The sequence below is a fragment of the Dermacentor albipictus genome, chromosome 2 (assembly GCF_038994185.2).
Source record: "Dermacentor albipictus isolate Rhodes 1998 colony chromosome 2, USDA_Dalb.pri_finalv2, whole genome shotgun sequence".
Taxonomy (NCBI): Eukaryota; Metazoa; Arthropoda; class Arachnida; order Ixodida; family Ixodidae; genus Dermacentor; species Dermacentor albipictus.
In genome coordinates, this window is record NC_091822.1 from 144,962,073 (window position 1) to 144,983,749 (window position 21,677).

The 21,677-nt window shown below is 47.3% G+C and overlaps 1 protein-coding gene across 1 annotated transcript in view; it reads right to left on the bottom strand.

Moving 5' to 3' along the window:
- Positions 1–8,293: 8,293 nt before the first annotated feature.
- LOC135904682 (transducin beta-like protein 2) overlaps positions 8,294–21,677 on the bottom strand; it is a 297,791-nt gene continuing 284,407 nt past the window's right edge. Inside the window, exons 9-10 of the mRNA XM_065435595.2 lie at positions 10,842–11,028; positions 8,294–8,618 (exon numbers count right to left, since the gene is read on the bottom strand). Coding sequence (XP_065291667.1) covers positions 8,582–8,618; positions 10,842–11,028 — 224 coding nt within the window. The 3' untranslated portion in view covers positions 8,294–8,581. The remainder of the gene's footprint in view (positions 8,619–10,841; positions 11,029–21,677) is intronic.

Genomic DNA, 21,677 nt, shown 5'->3' on the forward strand with positions numbered 1-21,677 from the left:
TGGGGGAAGGAAAAACTCCATGCTACGAACAAACATTTGCAGGGTGGCTACCAGCCGGGAATTCTCAGCGATTTTGAGTAGTCAGGAAAAATTCGGGAAAAACTCGGGGGAATTTGTGCCTCCATCAGAGAAAATTAGCTGCAATTTTATTGAAAGGGTCGAAAGTCGCGGTACTGCTGGCTCGAGTAACAGGATAAGTAATGAATCGTCTTTGACGCCTTGCCGTCGGCTGGAGGAGTTGCCAGTGTACAGTCAACGACCAAATTTCCGGATTCAAGATAATTGGACGGCTTCGCGGCACCACCACGTACCCCATAGAGTCGATGTATCAGAACATCTGAAATTTCTGACGCAAGAACTCTTCGCCGTCCGGCTTTCCAGACGTTTTGCCGTGACCGCAGATCCGAAACGGCATTAACCAAAGCCACCACTGCTGCCATTTTGATTACCTCGCCGCCTCGAACCGGAAGCTCTCGTACGCAGATCCGCTGGCTGCCGTAGCCACTACTGCGGCAACGCTAGGCCTAGCTGCTTCGACGTTCGTTATGAAGCTTCTTGTCGTTGGGTGCCGTGTTTTTTATTGAAAGAATTCGCTGCTGGCAGCAATGGCATGTACTCCGAATTTGCGGCCCTCGCGATTGGCTTAGCAGCTTGGAAAGCACGGTGCGTTGTATAATGCCGGTTCCCGAAAGTCAGCTTCGCCTCTGTACAGAAATCTTACTTGGTGAAGCATATGCAAAAGTATTGCAGTGAAGCAGAACAAGCGTGGGAAGGGGCTATTGCTACGGGACACAGTATGTATTCCTACTTAAAAGGAAGAGGTCTGGACGCCGACTAAAACGGTTTAAAATAGTTACTTACGTTTAGGCTCCCCCATGGGAGCCTTGTTCACAATGAAAGAAGCGGCAGAGCTGGCGCCCCTTTTTATGCGAGTCTCAAAACATGACCAAGGCACCTGGCATACACGGGCGGTAGATTTCCTTCGTTGCGATTAAGAGTGCGCGCCGTAGTTTGGATGATTAGGGTCTCAAGATAAAGACGCGGAGAATGATTTCGTTCCTTGGCAATCACGCGAGATTTCTCCCAGTTAATCTTATGTGATGTGGTTGCGCAGTGTTCGGCCAAGGCATTCGATGCAACGTGTCGTTTCTGGACGTCATTCATGTGCTGCTTAAGTCTTGTTTTGAAGTTGCCGGTTTCACCGACGTAGGCATACCGACAGTCCGCACACGGAATGCCATACACCACGCCTGGGAACTTGTCCTATTTCAAAGGGTCTTTCACTTGCACGAGCTCGTGTCTAAATTTCCGGGAGGGCACGTGCACAGCCTGCACGTCATATGACCGCAGGACGCGTGCAAGAGTTTCGCTTATGCCGGGGACGTACGGAATCGAAGCCTGTCTTTTTGGGGGTCCAGGCTGGGTGGGTACTGTGCGAGCCAGCTGGACCCTACTGAGTCAATGAAGTACTCACGGGCAAGCGAGGAGTTCAATTGGGCATTACTATCACATTCACAACTGATAAAACGTGCTTAGGTGACCTCAGACTTTTTTTATTGCGATAATTATATGGACACCCTAGGCGCATTTCTGCCGTCACCGTAAAGTTCCGTTGAGTGAAAGATGAAGAACGCAATTCAATCTCGCGTGCGCGAGCGAGCAACGCGGCTGGGATGCATTTCTGCAATAGCTAGTAGATACAGCGGGGCGTGGCGTTTCTCGCAGCGCTCGACGTTTCTGCGCAAGCGGGAGTAAGATCGAGTGCGACAGAGAAAATGTGGGCGCCTTTGCTCCTTGAGGAAGAGGAAAAAAACTTTATTTAAGGCCAACACTAAGACCCAGTAAAGTAGAGCGTTTGCTCCGCTAAGGCCCGTTGTTGAACCGCCGAGCCGAGTGAAGCTAAGCACTCCAGAAAGGAGGGGAAGGGTAAGGAAAATAAGGAGAGGTAATGGCGGTGTTACATGAGTACAGAATGCGTTGTGTATCTGCCCTTGTCTCCGGACAGTTGGGACAGTGAGCTGTGCTTCGCCAACTGAAGTTGTAGAGCATTAGTGGTGTGAGAAGAGTGCTAGTTTGAACTTTGCGAAGGACATGTGCTTGTTCCGTGTTGAGTGAAGGATAAGGTTGCTGCAAAATATTGCACTTTCCCTTGATGTTCTTGTAGTGTTCAGCTATTTGCTCTTTGTACATGGCAGCGTCTTCCACTATCGTTGGATTTGGCCAGGGAATCGAGGGCGCCCGGAGGTCAATTTTGCGAGCACGTTGATGAACCAACTCCTTTCCCTCGATCCCAGCATGACCAGGCACCCAACACAGGGTGATTGTAATGTTCGATTTGCGGTTACGGGGTTCTACTAGGATGTCATGCAGGTGCGTTTCTAACAGTCTGTGTTGTATGTTGCGAATGGCTTTGCTGGAGTCTGTATAAAGGTTGATGTTACTGGACTGGTGCTTAGTGAGTAGAGATGCTTCTTGTATGGCATATATTATCGCGTGAATTTCCATAGTGGCTATGTTGGGAGGGTTGGAAAATAACCCAGCTGTTTGGATTGTAGGTGCTGTCTGTCCAGGTGTATATATTGCATACGCGTATGACCCCATGTTAGAGCGTGTGGTGTCCGTGTATATCGTGATGCATTTCCTGTCTATGTGGTGATGTTTTGCTTGCGCTTGACGTCGACCGTCATGTAGGTGTGGCATCATATTTTTTGGTATGTTTGGAAATGCAATGCTGCGTGGTAGTGGAGGGCTTTGACTAACTGGTGTCAACTGGATAGAGGCGATCCCTGCTCGTTTCAGGATGTCGCATCCTTGCTCCGTACAAGACAAGCGCACTACTTGTCTGTCTCGGTGTTGTTGTGTTAGTTCTGTAAAAGTGTGAAAGAGGCCCGTGTGTTGAAGGCGATGATTTGAGGTGTATATTGGTAGACCCAGGGTGGCCTTGTGAAGGGTGTTGAGTGAAGATTCGATTTTTCTAGTTTGTGTTTGTGTCAGTGTTAGGAATGGGGCCGTGTGCAGAAGCCTACTATACACGAGCGCAGTCACGAGCAGTTACTTGTACTTCTCTCAGTTCGTGCTTTTTGCTAATGATCCTTCGCATTAGGTGCGTGATATTTCGGCAGTCTTTTTGATATTGTAAAACGTTAGAATTAGCATTGTTGATAAATCTGAGTATTCGGCACGATGTAACCTTTGGTATCTGTTTGCCTAATAGGGCGAGTTGTATCAGGGCCTTTGTTTTCTTTTGATATTGTGTTCGATTCATGAGGAGAATTTCTGACTTTTTTGCTGAAGGTTGGAGTCCGGCTTTGTGTAAGTGGTCAACTATGGTGTCGAGGCCTTCCTGGAGGGTCGTTTCGACGTCACCTGGAGATCCCGTTTCGCACCATATATGGTAATATCGTCGGCGTAGAAAGTGTGGTGATGGTTGGGGATTCTGGATAGCTGCCTTGATAGCACTGTCACACAAAGATTAAAGAGGGTGGGAGATATAATCGATCCTTGAGGTGTTCCATGGGAAATATTGATGGGGAAGGAAAGCGACTGCGCTGCCTTGAAGCGTGCTGTCCTACCTTTGAGGAAACTGCGTAATTGTACATGTTGGCGCCGCACCCAGTGTCGTGAACTGATTTCTGTGTGTGATCGTGTGTAGCACTATCAAATACCTTTTTCTATCTATTGCGAGAAAAGCCTGGGTCTGTGCTGCCTTTGGCTGCAGAAGCATGTTCTATAGTATGAGAAATAAGTCCCGAGTGGAAATGTTCTTGCGATAGCCTATGAGCTGGTGCGGTAAATGTTTCGTTTTATCCAAGTGTTCTTCTAGTCTGTTCAATGCAAGCCGTTCCATTGTTTTGCCCATACATGATGTCAAGGATATTGGCCTGAGGTTGCAAAGCGTGGCTTTTTTTCCCTGATTTTGGGATCATGGTAATGTGTGATGTTCTCCACTCATCTGGGAGGGCACCTGTGTTCCAATGCTCGTTTATGTGCGAGGAAAGCGTTTCTTTATCTCCGTCGGGCAGATTACGCAGAAGAGTCTACGTCATGCCGTCAGGACCCGGCGCCGGCGCCCTATTGTGCAACAATGCTATCTTTAGTTCTGCCGTAGTGAAGTCGGCATCGATGTTGTAATTTGGAGGGCCCGTATAGTTTGTGTGCAGTGACTGATGTGCCACAGGGATGTAAAGGGTCCGAAGTTCATCAAATGTTGTGTTTATACGTTGTGTGCTGGCGTGTTTCTCTATGGTAAGGATCACTTGTTTCTTTGTGCAGAGCAGGGCACGCAAGAGATGCCATGTGTGCTTTTTGTCTAACGCATTCTGGATGTTGTCGCAAATATGGTTCCATTCTGTCTGTTCGAGCACCCGGGCATGATTGATCGTTTGAATAGCTATATTGTCTACCCTTTCACGAAACTGATTGTTACGCGGCTGCTTGGATAAGGCTCTCAAAAGCTTTGCGTTTTTTCCAGACGCGTGTGAGGTGCGGGTCGGGCCGGTCTGCCGGCGCTGAAGTTTCTTAGCACGTGTTGTATGCGTTTGTCCCTTAGGCGTGCCGGCATTGCGAAGTGCGGTCGAGTTTGTTTATGCTCTGCCGCTGGCTGCTCGCCGGTGAGGCAGTGGGCACGGATGCTCCATTTGATGATTGCCGTCTGATGCGGCAAGGTTCTGACTGGTGTTGTATAAGTTGTGGGTCGTGTTGCGACGATAGATCGGAATTTTTACAAGCACTGCTCCTGGAGGGCACATGTGTCCAGCAAACGGAGGCCTCAGGTGAGCACGTGAGGTTATAATAAAGCAGGTGGCGCAGTATCTCCAGGGCACCAAAGGGGTAGCTGGGGGATCAAAGCTGGAAGTAGGGCGGCCCGTGGGTTGGGGCCGCGGAGGCTGAAGCGTGCTAGGGGGTGTACGCATAAAAAATTGGCTGTCCGCGATAGCGGACAGCTGATCTTATACACCCCTGGCACACGCAGGCCTCGGCGAGCCCCAATCCACGGACCAGTCCGGGTTCAGGCTTTGGTGTTGCCGTTGCCGCTTTGGTGTCCTGGAGGCGCCGCCAATAATGCGAATTAATGACATGTCTCAGTTAGTAAGAAACGCGTTTCAGTAAATATAATTACGTCCAGCCGCCAACTTGTGATGCTAAGTTCAGCACTACCCCGCCCCGCGACTTCTGCCGGCATGCTTAGGGACAAACTCATATAACACGCACTAAGAAACTCCCCTGTATAGTACCTAGGTAGAGTCGTATATTCAAGGAGCAAAAGTCCCCACATTTTCTCTCTCGCGCCCGCTCTTACTCGCGCATGCGCGCAAACGTCCGGCGTTTACGCAAGTGCCACGCCCCACTGTACCCTCTAGCAATTGTAAATACGCGGCCCGGATGCGTGCCCTCTCCTGTGGCGCACGAGACGGGGGGGGGGGGAGGAGACGAGGGAGAAGAGGCGTTCTTCTCCGGCGGCTGCGACGGTGCCTCGATGTCCTCCTCGCCCGCCACTCCGTGCAGAGTGGAGACAACCGCGGCGTCCCTACGGCGTTGGCCACGCCAATTGCGGACGCTGTAGAGACGCGTTGCCGGTGCTCGTGTGTCTTGAAAGCGATCTGCGACGCGGCTTAAGTGCGCGCCCGCGCGGGCCTCATCTTCAAGGTGATTTGCGATATTTGCAGAGTGCGCGTAGTGCCGGTAGCTTCGTATGTGCTGTGCTTTCGACGTTTCGTACGCGTTGAAGCGGCAGATGCACAGAGGTCAATAGGGTCGAGGCTGCCTGCCACGATTCTCAACTCCAGCGTTTTCACACAGTTTCCGCGCTCATCGAGCAACATGTGTTCATGTTTGCCTGTGCGCGCGTGACACCGTGCTGGTTAATTTAGTTATAACACGTTGACAGGCTAGTATGTTTGAATCCACGATAGAATGTGTAAGCGCGACTGAGCAAGGACGTAGAAAGAAGCAGACAGCAGAACACAAAGACAGCACTGCCTCTGTGTGTCAGTTTCTTTGTACGTCCTCGTGGCACTTACACATTCTATCATTGTTAATTTAGTTAGTAAGCGAATGTTTACAAGTTTATACGGCCGATAAAATTACTATCCTTATTTCGTACAGCTATCCCCTAATTTGCTAACGCAATCGGTGCTTCGCCTTTCGGGCGGAACTACAATTCTTTTTTTTTATTCATTTGGCGAAAATATGGCTGCAACAAGTATGCAACAAGTCTGGCTTGTAGGCAAGAAGGCACACGATAGCGCGCTGTCTTGTTTTTGTTTAGCCCCGTTTTGAGCGCTGTTTGTTTTTATGCGAAGCATATTACTAGAGCTCAACCCAGCTCCTCAGGCGCGGCGGTGTCGCCTTCAATACCACGTGACACCGTGACGTCACGACAGAGGAGAAACGGGGCTCCAACTCGCGCCGTCGCTCGCGGCGTCGCCCCCCGCATCGGACGCGGTGAGCGTCTAGCAACGCAGCGTTCGGCGCGACAACGAAATGTGCGCCTGAGCAAGCGCCGCACGCCTGAGCCGACGCCGACGACACCGGCTTTTCTGCGACACGAGCTCCTTAACGCTGTCGCGTTAAAATAAAGGCTAGTATGCTTCCCATCCTGGGCTTAACCTTAGCTCAGCCACAGCCATTTTTTCCAAGTCATGTACCAGCTAGGCCATCAACATACATTGTATAAATGCATCAATTCGTAAACGAAATTTGAGTTTTCTTTTAATATTATGATTCTTGAAAATAGCATAAGGATGATAGCATAATTTGGTGCGAAGTGACTGCACGCATAGCAATGAAAGACTTGCCAGAAGTTAAGCAAAGTGTTGTTTCGGCTGCGCAAACACATGCATCCTCGTGTAGCATTCATGTCCGGGGAGTTAAACACACACACAACGTATACATATATATATATATATATATATATATATATATATATATATATATATATATATATATATATATATATATATATATATATATATATATTGAGAGAGAGAGGGGTGAGGAGTGGTGGTTGCAGAGAAACCCCCCAGTAATAAATTTCTGGCTATGGTGACGGATTACCAGATTACCGGAGCCGCGGACAGATGCAACATCGAAGTGGGTAAGTACATCTTGCGACGCTTTGTCCGTGGACAAAGCGTCGCAAGATGTAGCTACCCGCTTTGCTGTTGCATCTACAATGCGTATGGACAATTCTTGCGCCCCGTGAGTGAAGGGAAACTATGAAAGTACTGCACGTTAACGATTACGTCGCTGCCAACACTTTACGCGGTCAGTCAAGTCGAATATGTTAGGTCACTGCGGTATTAGATTTCTGTACTCTCTGGTTATGCTTTGCGCCACAAGATGTCACTACCAGCGTTGTTGCCGTCTTGCTATTTGAAGCTGGAGCTGGTTGCCTAAGGACAAAGACATACCGGATCAAATACTCGCAACAAGGTGAGGCACGTGTATACTGCATCAGAAATCCGGAGACCTCTCATCACATACAAATGGAATTAGAAGGGATTCACCCAGTGACACCTGGAGATAACGTAGACCTTCCAGAAGCGCTTGCATTTAAAGTGTACGGAAACATTATCCGGTTAGCAATCACGATAAACAAGAGACGTTTAAAGTATTTGTAGGAAGAAAATCAGGGAAGATGTTGATACGACCGGATCCGTTCAGGCATAGGTAGCGGTATAAGGTGGATAGAGAGGTTTCCAGGAAGAGAAAAAGGAAAAGGAGATGTATACAAAAATGCTAGAATGAAAAATATGTGTAGCATACCTGAATAAATCCAGCAGCCTAGGTGACTATTTGCCAGCACCCCATTTCATAGGGGATGCCAATACATCATCGTCATCTGTCGCACACCTCTGGTTACCCGGTATATTACAAATGTTAATACGTTTACGGACAAACTAAAGCTCTCTAATGTCGCAAAGGCTATTGAATGAAGGAAGCTGAGCAAATATTGCGGTCTTGGTGAGAAATTTAAGAATACGTTCGGTGGTCATTCGTCTTTCTTATCACGTTCCAGCAAAAGATCCTGCTTACCAACAACATAGCGCTCTGCTTTGTTCGGATGTGCTTGGCACCGCCAACATTTAATACCAGATAGAGATTTTGGCAAAAATATTGTTTTCCTCATTGTATGGCAGGGCGCTAATTGCTCCACCTAGCTGTGCACATCGAAAGACTAAACTCTGCTGCTTTACAGTTTCTTGTGAGCTACACTTTTTCTCCTTGCATCACATGAAATGCACATCTTCGGGCTCCACAGAAAGGGAACTTCAAGTAACGAACCACAGTATTTGCGAAGAGATGATATTTTATTTTTCAGTTACCAAAAAGATGGAGTGAACTTTCCAACCATTCACATGCATGCTCCAATTTCACGCAAAACAACCTGACACACTAGGAACAAGACATTCTCTTGTCTTTCACGAAAGAAAAAAGAAAATACACTTGTACTATTGACCAGCAAGTTGAACACCCGAACGTTGTATAGGAATGTGCTGACTCTTTGCAGGCATGCAGACAGACTGAGAGGAATTGAACACATGATCCATTTGGCCACCGTTACATCCATGCGGAGACTTCACGAGTCCTTGGCTTCCATCGTCTTCAAAATGCCCCTGTAAAAGGAGCAAAAAAAAAAAAGAAATTACAGCATATCACCACATGGCTTTAATGTGTCCAAAATGTTTCCAAATAGGTCGTTTTCATATATCAAAATTCTAATTGACAGCTACAATTTCTCGGAGAGACAATTTTTCGAACTCCAATGTACGTCATTTTAGAATAGTTTAGCATAGCGCTACCGTTCTGCCATTGGCGTTACCGATACCGCTTCCCTTGAACTGCACATGCGCAGTCAACGCGGCACGCGTTAACGGCAGCGCTACGCTAAGCATGTACAGAGGTTACCACCGCTTCCAATTAAGAGGCCCGTCCCTGAAATATGTCACGAATATAACGCTAGCGCTTCACATAGTCTTATTTGGCAGTCTGTTCGGGAAGACAACTGGAACGTTAAGGTAATCGCTGAAATTTAGGGGACAGGCACCTCGTTAAAAGCTTCAGATTTTCAAACTTTCAGAGTTTTTTTTTTTTAACTAATGGACGTGCCTCGAGCTCTGACCAATTTCGATTCGACAACTGCGACATATACCGTAAATTATTGAATTGAAACTAACTAATTAGCACAAACTTGAAAACTGGCTAACTGAACTCGTCGCACAATAAATGTTTGCTTATTCCAAAAAAAAGTTCACAAGCAAACAACAAAGCTCGATCACGCACCTACAGGGGATTTAACGAAGAATATCATGTAAAACTGTATTAGTAAATTACGCCCCTGTAGTAGCAAAAACGTAATTTTATAGCGAGGTAGGATACGGACATTAAAAAAAAAGAAAGTAGTGAGGAAAGACAGGTGCCAACCTCACATTGAAATTCTCACCCAGCTGGGACGTCATAGATATGCTCGAGTATGGTGTAATTTTTGCCGATAAAAATAAAGAACGAAACTTATAACTTCTAGCTTTGCGCACTCATGCGTATCATTGTGCTGTTTACATGAGTTTTGCTGTCATGGAGCGTAAAGAATATTATTGTGCACTTTTCATGCACTCAGAAGCACTTTAAAAAGGTGTGAATGAGTAAAGAGCAAGGTGCAGTAGACCAGGACGGAAGAACACAAATGACAGGACCGGCGCCTGTCGTTTGTGTTATTCTTCCGTCCTGCTCTATTGCACCTTGCTCTTTACTCATTCAAGCATGAACCAACTAGCCCAAGCAAGAGCTTTACTAAAAAGGCGTACTGGCGCCTAACTCAGTGTTTTCATTGCACAAGGTATAAATATATACAATCGATGAGCTTACACATGACTATATAAATCGATGAAGGTAGCAAAGCAAAACAAGGAAATAGACCGATTTCACGACAAGTTCCATTGCGCTACCGCTGCCGCAAAGCATGCTGGGAGTAATAGTACTTATCCCATTGAGGCCGACTTTGGTAAGATGCATGTTGTGTTTATACAACGATAAACCCGCTTAGCCCTCGAGATAAAAAGGTAAGGTGGCGAGAATAAAATGGTTCAATATAAAGTGGCGTTTAGCAGCTGCCGCCCCTAAATTTCACCTTAGAATTAGCAGCAAAATTTCACACTGACATTGTCTTCGGCATTCCTTTCAATAACGCCTTGAACTGCAGCAGAGTGGGAAAAAGGCGATGACTAATAGAGAGTTTTATCGTGTCTGACGTTCCGGTAAATGCAAGCGGACTGGGCGTTTTACCGGATGAGCGGAGGCGCGAACTTGAACGATCTGTACGGTGCAGCCACCTGGCGGCGCAGATCCTAAACCAAACACAGCTAATATTGATGTAACCAAGTGTATTCTACATTGCTGCTGGTGTAAATTGTCGGCTGCAACACGATTCCGCCGCTGCCGAAAAACTGCACCAGCAGCGAAGTAAAATGCACTTTGTTACTGCAACATTACCTCTGTGTTTGTATTGCTTGAGCTTTGCGTCACCAGGTGGCTGCACCGTGCAGGCCGTTCACGTTCGCGCCTCCGCTCATCCGGATGCGCAGCAGACGGGGCGTTTTACTGGTAAAACGCTCTGTCTGCTTGCGTTTACCGGAATACCGGACACGCTAAAGCTTTCTAATGTCACCATAGCACCGGCAGAGCCGCTGTGCATGTGCTTTGATCGATGTGAAATCGGTCATATAACTTCCCAGGAAATACTTTAGAGGTTAAAAAGTTCACATATTTGCGTACGTTATCACTAGGGATAAAAAAGAGTAAAACTCTGGCTGCAAGCTGTCACACAGCCACAGTGCACGCACCGTGCCTCGTCGATCTGCGCCTGCAGCCTGTCGCGGATGGAGGCGCTGGCGGCGCCCTTCTTGCGCTCCTCGAGGTCCTCGATGGCGTTCTGGTACCCGGGCACGTTGTTGAAGAGCAGCACGTGCTTGCCCGCCGCCACTGCCATGTACCGGCCGTTGGGAGAGAACTGCAGCGCCACGATGGGGTCTGCGACATCCGAGACCATTTCAGACTGAGATGGAGACACCACACACCGAAAATGCTGGCGTGCGTGCGCAGTCCAAAAACGCCCCGTGCGTTTACTAAGGTGGCAATATGAACTTTCCGCAATTCCAATTCTTCCTCACCAATCGGTGGCTTTAGCCTATACCCGACGACCTTTACAGTTTACAGCATACCGGAGAACCAGTTGTGCGCAGCTGCGCTAATGCCGCCATCGTGCGACACTGGCGTCAATTAGAGATAACTATAATTGTAAGGACCATGGTCTACCTACATATGCTGGTGTAAAGGCAAAGGCAGCAACAAGCGGTAGTGTAGTATATGGGATTCCTTTTCTTCTTTGACATAATGTAGAATAACACTTCTAATGCGTTTTTGTTGAAGAAAGCATCACAACATGGCGCTACCAGTGCTGCTGCTGCTTCCGTCTCCAGCGTTTCGGTATTCCGAAGCATTACGCAAACTAATAAAAATAGCTTGGTGGCAGAATCCATTGCTCCGTTCCAAAAGGGACGCTCATAGCATCTATCCATCCGTCAAATCCGTCCGTTAAAGCCAGCGTTAAACAAAACTTAATGCGACGCTTCCTTCGAAGGTTTACTTGTAGGAAAGCTAAAGGCTTGCCTCTCAAAGAAAGGTGTCACTTGTGGGAGCGAATTTTTCACGCTTTACGCAGTGCAACCACATGTCACGGCGCTTGCACTCGTTCTTTCCGTTCGGCATTGCTGCAAAAATGTACGTAAGGAAAAAAAAACAGCAAATGGACGAGGTAATGTCATAAAAAGTGCTTTCCCGGACTCCCGACGGCTGCAGCACCAGAGAAAGCTTAAACCCAGGCATTTCATCATCCAAATTGCAAGACATATTTAATTTATAGTCCAAACGACACAAAATACGAGATCCATCCAACGTCGATCGCTGGCATGCGCAGCGATCGCGACCGATTGCTTCATCTGCGCGTCCGCTCCGTCGCAGCATCGACCATTTATGGCGGGAATCGATCACGTGACGGCGACTGGCCAATCGGCGGCGAAGAGAAAAAGTGTTGCGGTACTTCCAAATTCCAGTGACTTTAGCGCACGACTGTGGTGTTCCGGTATTTCGTGATCTGTAACGTTTACAAATTCCCTAAGCCCTCTACTCTAATTAAAATACAGCATGAAATCAGTGTTGCCAAATCGCTCCAACCACAGGTAGCCAAATTGGCCTCCGCAGTAGCCCAAATGTAGCCACGAGCGAAACTTTTGGGTAGTCCAAAAGTAGCCAAACGGCTTTGTCTATTTGTGAGGTCATTTCTTAAGCATACTGAATTAATTTTCAATAAGAATACCTGCATATTAGTTTTTCCGCGCTTGACCACGAGGTCATGCGCTTGGCAGCTTGGCCGGTCTCTCTCGTTCTCATAACACACACACACACACACACACACACACACACACACACACACACACACACACACACACACACACACACACACACACACACACACACACACACACATATACACACATATATATACACACACATATATATATATATGTGTGTGTGTGTGTGTGTGTGGCTCTGCATTGGGGGATGGAGACAGTGCAGAAAACACGAGAATACATGAATAGAATCTGTCCTCACAAGCGCGCGGATGGCAAGTGACAACGACCACAATTTTTTATTCAGTCCCGATGGATTTCAAATGTGGAAGCATCGCCCGAAAGCGAATCATTGATTGCGATAGCAAATTATTGGACAGCTATACGAAGTAAGGCATAGTATAATTTATCGGCCCTATAAACTGCCTTCGACATTCGCATACTTAGCTAACAAGCATGGTGTTACGCACGCACAGGCAAACATAAACACCTCACACTCGAAGACCCCGGACACTCGCTGTCGGATCGCTAAGCCTGACGAAGAACGGTAACAGCGGCGAGCGAATTCCCCTATCGTGCTGCCTCTCGCTTCAACGCGAACTAGGCGCGCGAGAACATGGCGCACACGAAGCCATTAGGTATCTCGGGTCGCCTAGCCGTTGTACCCGCCGCAGATTGTCTCCAAGGTAATGACGCGCGCGGCGAAGGGGTGCGGGGACGCTCGACTCACACCCGTGGCCTCATTTTGTCCCCCCCCCCCCCCTTACTCCGCATGGCTCGCGTCTCCTGTAACCCGGCTTCCCTGCGTGGCGGTGCGTCACCGGCGGTCGGTGCAGTTGCAGAATAGTACGGGAGATGGCGCGCGTGTTGCGCTGCTGACGCCACCTATCGGCGGGGTTACTCGGGCGCGAAAGGGAGTTAACCTTTTCCTCTGTCGCTTGGGGTAGGCTGTGTGCGCGGACTTTTCGCGCGACCACCGGTACGTTTCGCCATAGAGTTTCTCACTATAACATCTAGAGGGTAATCTGGCGCCACCGTCTATGGGAGTTTCTTAAGGGGGCACCGTGCCGTCATGGGAATGACGGTATATGTGTCTGCGAGGCTCGTGTTGGCTGGTGTTGTAAGAGGCTTCGTCTAAAACGTGGATATGGCTACGCAAATAACGCGTTCTCAAAGTAAAATCTGCATAAAATGTTTCCATTCACGCATATTACATCTTTACTCACCCAGGATGCATGACCAAGCGAAGAAAAGCAAGAGCAGACGACCAACTGTTTAAAAGCGAGCTCGAACCTTGTCGTCTGTCCTCCAACTTTAGCAGGCCCGCTGATACTTTTTACGTAACATGTAATTGTACACACAATAACAAGTTCTCATAGTTAAACAAAACATCTTTTCGCGTAATAATAAAGCTAAAACAGCTTTTCACGTGCTGTTCTAGTAGAAAATGAATCATTGTGACAGACGGAAGGGTACTTGCCAAGCGCGTCTTCAAGGTGTCCTGTCTCTATGAGAACGATGCCAATCCGAAGTCACAATATACCGGCATTCCCATGCATACCACAGCGCAGCAGCGCCAGATTTCCCTCTAGGTAATGTAGTGAGAAACTCTATGCGTTTCGCGGGACCGTCCTGCGATAGGTTTCCGAGGAGGGCACCGGGATGGACGAACACCGTCGTCCGAAAGCGTCACCGTTCGCGTGACATGTACACGCTAGCCATTTGGCGTTCGTGTCCGGCATGTGGGCGAACATATTCGCTCGATATCCCGTCGCGGCAGGCACGTACCCAGGGGGGGGCCCGGGGGGGCCCGGGCCCCCCCCGAAATCAAGTGGCATACCCCCCCCCCCCCTCCCCGCCCACGCCACCACTCCTCACACATTCCTAAAGCGCCGCCAGATTAATGTTGAGACTTGGCAGCTGTTCATCGGTCAGCCTTATGCTGCCTTTTTCACTCCTTTTAGATGGCGGTAGTTATCGGCATTTCTTGTAATGTGAAGGACAGTTTTCTCATAGATTCCGCACCCGCGCGATTAACTCGAGATGCGCTCAGTTGTCACCATCTATTCAACCGTCACGCGCATAGCTCGAGCTTGCTTTTGTTAGTTCAACCTTCTTTGTTTAGGCTGATCCTGGGACCAGGAGAGGGATGCGGCTGTTACTCAGCTGGTATGTACTCTCATGAAACGAGTTGCAGCCGGAGAAAACACCAATTGCGTTTAACTTTTCCCTTTGCTTCATTATTTCCTTGAGTTACGGCTCGCCGCGACTGGCCGATGCCCGGAACCATATACACGTGATATGGGTTAGATAAGGTGGGAAATAAAATAATGTGAAAGAGTGTCCATCATGAAACCCTGCAATAACCCTCAAACCCATAAGCAAGATGACTGTCGCCAGTTACCTCGTCTGTTTTTCCTTAATTGTATCGCACTTTTCGTGCAAAATTGGAAACCGGAAACAAAAATCGCAAGGAGTTGAGAAATTAAGCGATCTACTAAGGGAGAGAGCCAACGCGCAACAACCAAACTGCAAGCAACAGCGAATAATAAAAATGTTAACCGTTGTTTATGAGAATATTTCTGGATCAACATCTTTTTATTTAAAAAGGAAGTAGAGAAAACGCCGCCGGAAGTGGAGAATAATTTCTTGCTTTGAATGACGCTTCCACAGTTATCGGTCGAACCGCCTCACGTAGCCACTTCTCTGCTGTGCTTATGTGGGTGTTTTTCTAACCTTTCTCGGTGAGCGCAGTACGTCTAGAATCGCAGAGTCCTGCGCTCTACGCGATTGTATGGGACTGGCGGCCGCAGAGCGTTACGCAATTCGCGGAACTGTCAAACTGATCCACAAGGCGAAAATAACTGATATTCGAAACTATAACACGTGAAAGACTGAAGAAGCCGTAAAAAAAATGAACGCGGCCTGACATCAGTAAAAAAGAAACCTGGCATAGGACAAATCATGATGTATGCACTAAAAGATAAGAGGGATAATATCATAAGGAATCTCGAAGATACAGTAAAAGCAGCGGAAAAATTCTAAGCTGACCTGTATACAGTACCCAGAGGAGTCCCGATACCTCACTTAGAAACAGTAATGAACAGGATACGGAAACTCTCCTATAACTAGCGATGAAGTCAGAAGGGCCCTGCAAGACATGGAACGATGAAGAGCGGGAGGAGAAGGTGGAATAAAAGTCCATTTAATCAAACATGGAGGAGACATATTGCTTAGAAAACTGGCGGCTCTTTATACGAAGTGTATATCGGCTGCAAGGGTCCCAGAAAACTGGAAGAATGCAGACATTATACTAATCCACAAAAAAGGAGACGTTAAAGAATTGAAAAATTATAGGACCATTAGCTTGCTCCCAATATTATATAAGATATTTACCAAAATAATGTCCAATAGAATAAGGGCAACACTGGATTTTGTCAACCAAGGGAACAGGCTGGCTTCAGGAAGAGATACCTTACAATGGATCACATCCATGTCATCAATTAGGTTATCGCGAAATCTGCAGAGTACAATAAGCCTCTCTATGTGGCTTATATAGATTACGAAAATGCATATGATTCAGTAGAGATACCAGCAGTCTAGAGGCACTACGTAATCAAGGACTACAGAACGCTTACGTAAAAAGCTTGAAAAATATTGCTACATGCGTTTGGTATTTGTTTGTTTGAACGAGGTGCGTGGACGCCATCACTCCAGAAAAGAGGAGGAAGAACGAACTGGGCTCGCGCTGTGAATCTAACCGGTCAGCGCTGCAACCGTTGTTGTAAATATAATCTAAATAGTTTCTCGTCTTACTGGCTCGTCCTTCGCGTAAGAATATATACAGAGGTTCTACAACTACCTTAATTCTACACAAGAAAAGCAGGGAGATACCTATAGGGAAATGGGTCAGACAGGGAGACACAATTTCTCCAAAGCTATTCACTGCGTGCTTAGAAGAAGTCAAGCTATTAAACTGGGAAGGCTTAGGAGTAAAGATCGACGGCAAATATCTCAGCAACCTTCGGTTTGCAGATGACATAGTTCTATTCAACAACAATGCAGACGAGTTACAACAAATGATTGGAGACCTTAACAGAGAGAGTGTAAGAGTGGGGTTGAATATTAATATGCAGAAGATGACGATAATGATAAATAGCCGGCCAAAGGAACAAGAGATCAGGATCGCCAGTCGGCCACTAGAGACTGTGAAGGAGTACGTTTACCTAGGTGAATTAATCACAGGGAACCCTGATCATGAGATGGAAATTCACAAAAGAATAAAAATAGGTTGGATCGCATACGTCAGACATTGCCAGCTCCTGACTGGAAGCTTACCATTATTATTGAAAAGTAAGGTGTACAATCAGTGCATTTTGCCAGTGCTGACATATGGGGCAGAGACTTGAGAATGAGTTAAGGACCGCGCAAAGAGCGATCGAACGAAGATTGCTAGGCATAACGTTAAGAGAGAGAAAGAGAGCGGTTTGGATCAGAGAGCGAACGGGTATAGACGATATTCTAATTGACATCAAGAGGACAAAATGTAGCTGGGCAGGTCATGAAGTGCGCTAGTTAGATAACCGTTGGACCATTAGGGTTACAGAATACCAAGAGAAGGAAAACGCAATCGAGGACGACAAAACACTAAGTGGAGCGATGAAATTAGGAAATTCGCGGGCGCTAGTTGGAATCGGTTGGCGCAGGACAGGGGTAAATGGAGATAGCAGGGAGAGGCCTTCGTCCTGCAGTGGACATAAAACAGGATGATGATGATGATTATGAATGTGATGATGATGATGATGATGGAGGTGGTGGGCCCCCCCCGAAAAAAAATCCTGGGTACGTGCCTGCGTCGCGGCGAGTCGGACTTAACTCGATTCGTCAGCGCCCATCGGCAAGTCCTGTTGAGAGTAATTCGGCTGGCTAGGCTGGTGTATGAAACGCGCAATAAATGCCACTTTGATTGCTTGCAGCACTGTGGTGTCGTTTCTGTGTCCTAAGGGCACGTTTCAGACCCCACAGGTGAGACGCGCGCTGCCCAACCTCGCCCCCCCCCCCACCCCCTGGCCTCCCGCCTCCTAGTACGGGCACATCTGCCCGCTCCCCCCTTGCGCGCGAAAAGTACGAATTACAAAGTATGCCGAGAAGGAAGTTTGCATGATTAACTCTATGACGGAAATTTATTTACTGATATAAAATTTGGCGCCCTTTTATTATATTTTCGAACGTCGTTGCAAATTATTTATTCGTAAGGCGTATCTACAAACAATTCAGCAACAGCCGCTTTTACGCGGCATTCCAAAGCAGAGTTTAGCAATTGACCCAGGTACTAGTAACGTAGGCTGTGATGGCATCCACTAAAAGACACGCGCGCATGTGCTGATTTAGGGGGAAAATGGAAAACCGGCAAAACGGGTGCCCGTAAGGTGTCGAACAGGCAGCCGACACCGTGAGGGAAAATCCAGCTGTGCCGGTGGAAAACCGGCCAAGTGGCAACCCTGTGTGTAAGCCGCAGCCTCTGCTTAAGCCACGATGCACGCAACTCTGTTCACGAACTCCGCGCAGCGCCTACGCAAATATAGCGACTTTCGAGCGTGCATCGCAAGGCAGAGCCAATGGGCGATGCGGAAGCGCTGGCACGTGTCGTCTCGGTGAGACGACTACTTAGACGTGGTATAACTACGTCACGTAAAGGTGCATCGATCAAACGCGCGCGTCTTGCCTGCGGGCGACTCTGGCTTTAAATTGTATGCAGAACGACAACGAGCGATATTATCGAGCATATATAAATTTTGTTTTCTTCTCGGCGGTATGAAGCACTCCGCGAGAACAGCGGGGAGCACAACAAAATAGAAATAAACCACCGCGCACGCGTCACGAGGATCTTTTTCGAACGCACTGCGAGCGAGCTCGAAAATTCAACGAAAGGCCAGCTCGTGCGCACGAAGCATTAACGACTGGCTGCGCAGTTTACTCAAATGCGAAGTTCGATGGTATGCGAGTATAGGAATCGCGACAGAGACGCATGCGGCCCACGATCGATACCAGCAAAACGTTCCTGTCACCATTGAGCAGTGCGTACACAATGTATGCAGCTACTCCACTGATTCACCTTGAACTAAGACTTATGCGTTGAGGACGACCGTCATGAGGAAACGCAGCAAACGGAGGAAACGGAGTCCTGGAACTTGAAGGGGCATCAAAGTGGAATTCTGGGTTGGGTTGAACCGCAGTTAATTACGCTTCTGCAGTAGTAAAACGGTGGCTCTTGCCCTTAGCTTGGTAAGCCCGAAATGGCAAAAAAAAAGTAAATAAAGAGGGAGAGACCTGTTCCCAATAAAGAGTTCATCTCACTCTCTCTTCTCTAAAAGACAGATGGTGCGAAATGCGAAAACACCCATGTGCTTAGATTTAGGTGCACGTTAAAGAACCCCAGGTGGTCGAAATTTCCGGAGTCCTCCACTACGGCGTGCCTCATAATCAGAAAGTGGTTTTGGCACGTAAAACCCCATAAAAAAAAAGACAGATGGCGACGCCGCCACGAGTTTCAGCGCCAGCTCACAGTGGTGCGTACATTGATGTTACATTGAGACCACCTGACAACACATTAGACGGACTACGGGTTTTCTCGTGTTATCCGTCGTTCAGCGCAGCCATCGCTTCTTAAAGACTGCGCACGCACGATAAGACAATCGCTGTTATTATGGTGACAGCCTAACTGGAATTCACGCGATAATGGCGGCTCGGTTTGGATACTGATGGGACACAAGGAAGCACAACGCGAAAAAAATTATGGCTCGAAAATTATTTCTTTTTGGAAATCTCATTCTCTGTTTTCTAAAGGATAATGGTGTCGCACGCACGCACGCACGCGCACGCACACACGCACGCGCACGCACACACGCACGCGCGCGCACACACACACACACACACACACACACACACACACACACACACACACACACACACACACACACACACACACACACACACACACACACACACACACACACACACACACACACGTCTGTCATATTCGCTAAACATAAATAATGTTACTTGTCACAAGAAGATATACGCCTTCTTATAAGTGAAGGGAGTAAAATGGTGGCATTTATTAAGACTCACTACCTGATGAAGCTAGTGACCTGCATTAACTGAAATACTGATCAGTTCCGGCACGTCAATGTGATGTCGCGGATCTGAATTTATCTTCTCGTATTCGGGCCGCCTTGAAGTAGGAAACGATTTCGAAACTTTGCTTATAGGGCGGAGTGTGAAGACGTTGGTTCTTTGATAACGGAAATTTCAATGCAGCTAGATTTACCGATAAAGATTTAACTGCACGAGCTGTCAAACTTGATGAAAAACGTATAACAACATGCCAACCAGAGAAATTCAAACGGCGTGGGCGCCCGCCTTTCTACTTTGCTTACTTTCTGTCTTTTGCAAGCATTCTCTCAAGTATAGGAGACGTGGCCGCTTTGATATATTGCGGAAGCGTGCTTTTTCAGTATGACCTGCACTTTTCTGTTTAGTTTTGCACTTCAAAGTCCGGATAAGCATTTGCTTAATTTTCGACAAGTTCCGTAATTACACCCCCCTGCCCTCTGCTCCGTTTTATGTTTAATTATGGCACGGAGTCACACACATATACTGCTTCAAATTCAAATTGATGGAGGTATATCTTAAACAAGACCAGACACAAAGAACATAATATAGGACAGCACGGGAGCTATGAACTTTGTGCGAATACACACTATATATATATATATATATATATATATATATATATATATATATATATATATATATATATATATATATATATATATATATATATATATATATATATATACATACATATATATATATATATATATATATATATTATATATATATATATATATATATATATATATATATATATATATATATATATATATATATATATATATATATATATATATATATATATTCTTAGTAGAACGGTTTCTTGGGCGAGTTGGAACAAAGAGGAGACGAGTGCACGAGTAATTAGGGCCCGTCATGCGTACTCGTCTCGTCTTTGTTAGTTTCGCGCCACCGTTTTCTTTTTTTTCTATTTTGGTTCTTTAACGTGTACACAAAGCACGGTCCGCGAGCGTCTGAAAGCGAATAGCTTAATTTGGCGCTTTCGGCCGTTTTCGTGGTTGGTCGGACTCGGCATGAAAAACCGAAGTTTGCCGAACTATCCGAAGCTGAGAACTCGCTCAGGAAGCATATAAAAAGATCTACTACAGGCTACGGGGTAAGTGTCTCGTAGTTAAATATTTTAGATATCAAACTCAACTGCAAATTATGCGGCAGGGCCCACGCATCTCTTAGACACATTCTCTGGGAATGTGAGGTTACATGCAGAGAAAATGCAGTTTCCCCAGATGAAGCTACGGCGCGATGGACAGCCGCGTTGCGCAGCTCAAACCTCGAAAATCAACTATGGGCCATCCAGCAAGCCCGTGAGGGGGCGAGGAGACAGGATCTCCGGACCTCCTCGGGGGCGGCCTAGGTCCAGGCCACGAATTTGCTGGATTGTCAATAAAGTTGTTACCACCACCACCACCACCAAACTCAACGTAGCGTTTACATGTACGATACGTTGAAAATTACACAGCTAAATAAATTATGGAAGGCGTTTAGGAACAATTAAAACATAAAGAGAAGGAAAGCCAACATTCGGAGTAAGTCATCATCGTCGCAATCATCACTTGGCGACTTTTCGCTAAATGTAGAGCGTTTTGTGCTACAACCTGGCGTCATTGCGCCCCCTCCCCCCCCCCCCCACTCCCCAATAAAAAGAAGTTACTAACATCGACGCTCAGGTTGTGGATAACCCATCACGGGAATAACGCGGCTGAACAAACACTCCGGCACGCACGTACGATCGCGTTAATACGAGCTGCAACACGGTGCGCCGTGGTCGCGAAAGGGCTCCGACACGGCACGGTGGCGGCGACGTACGAAAAAATTGGAAGACTTTAACACCTCGTTCAATTACTGGTATTTACTAAACCATTTTATTCCCCACCCCCTTCCCCTACGTCCACGCGGCCTAGCAGTCTCGGAGCCCCTTAAGCACAGTGTCGTGGTTCACACTTTGATCGCGCGACCTCTGTTCGAGCAACCTCTGCGTTCGAACGACACGAGAGGTTCAACGACTCCGCCGCTCCGCGCCGATCATCGACCCACGTGCCTGCGTGCCAAGCCTCACGTGCATCGTTCGCGCGG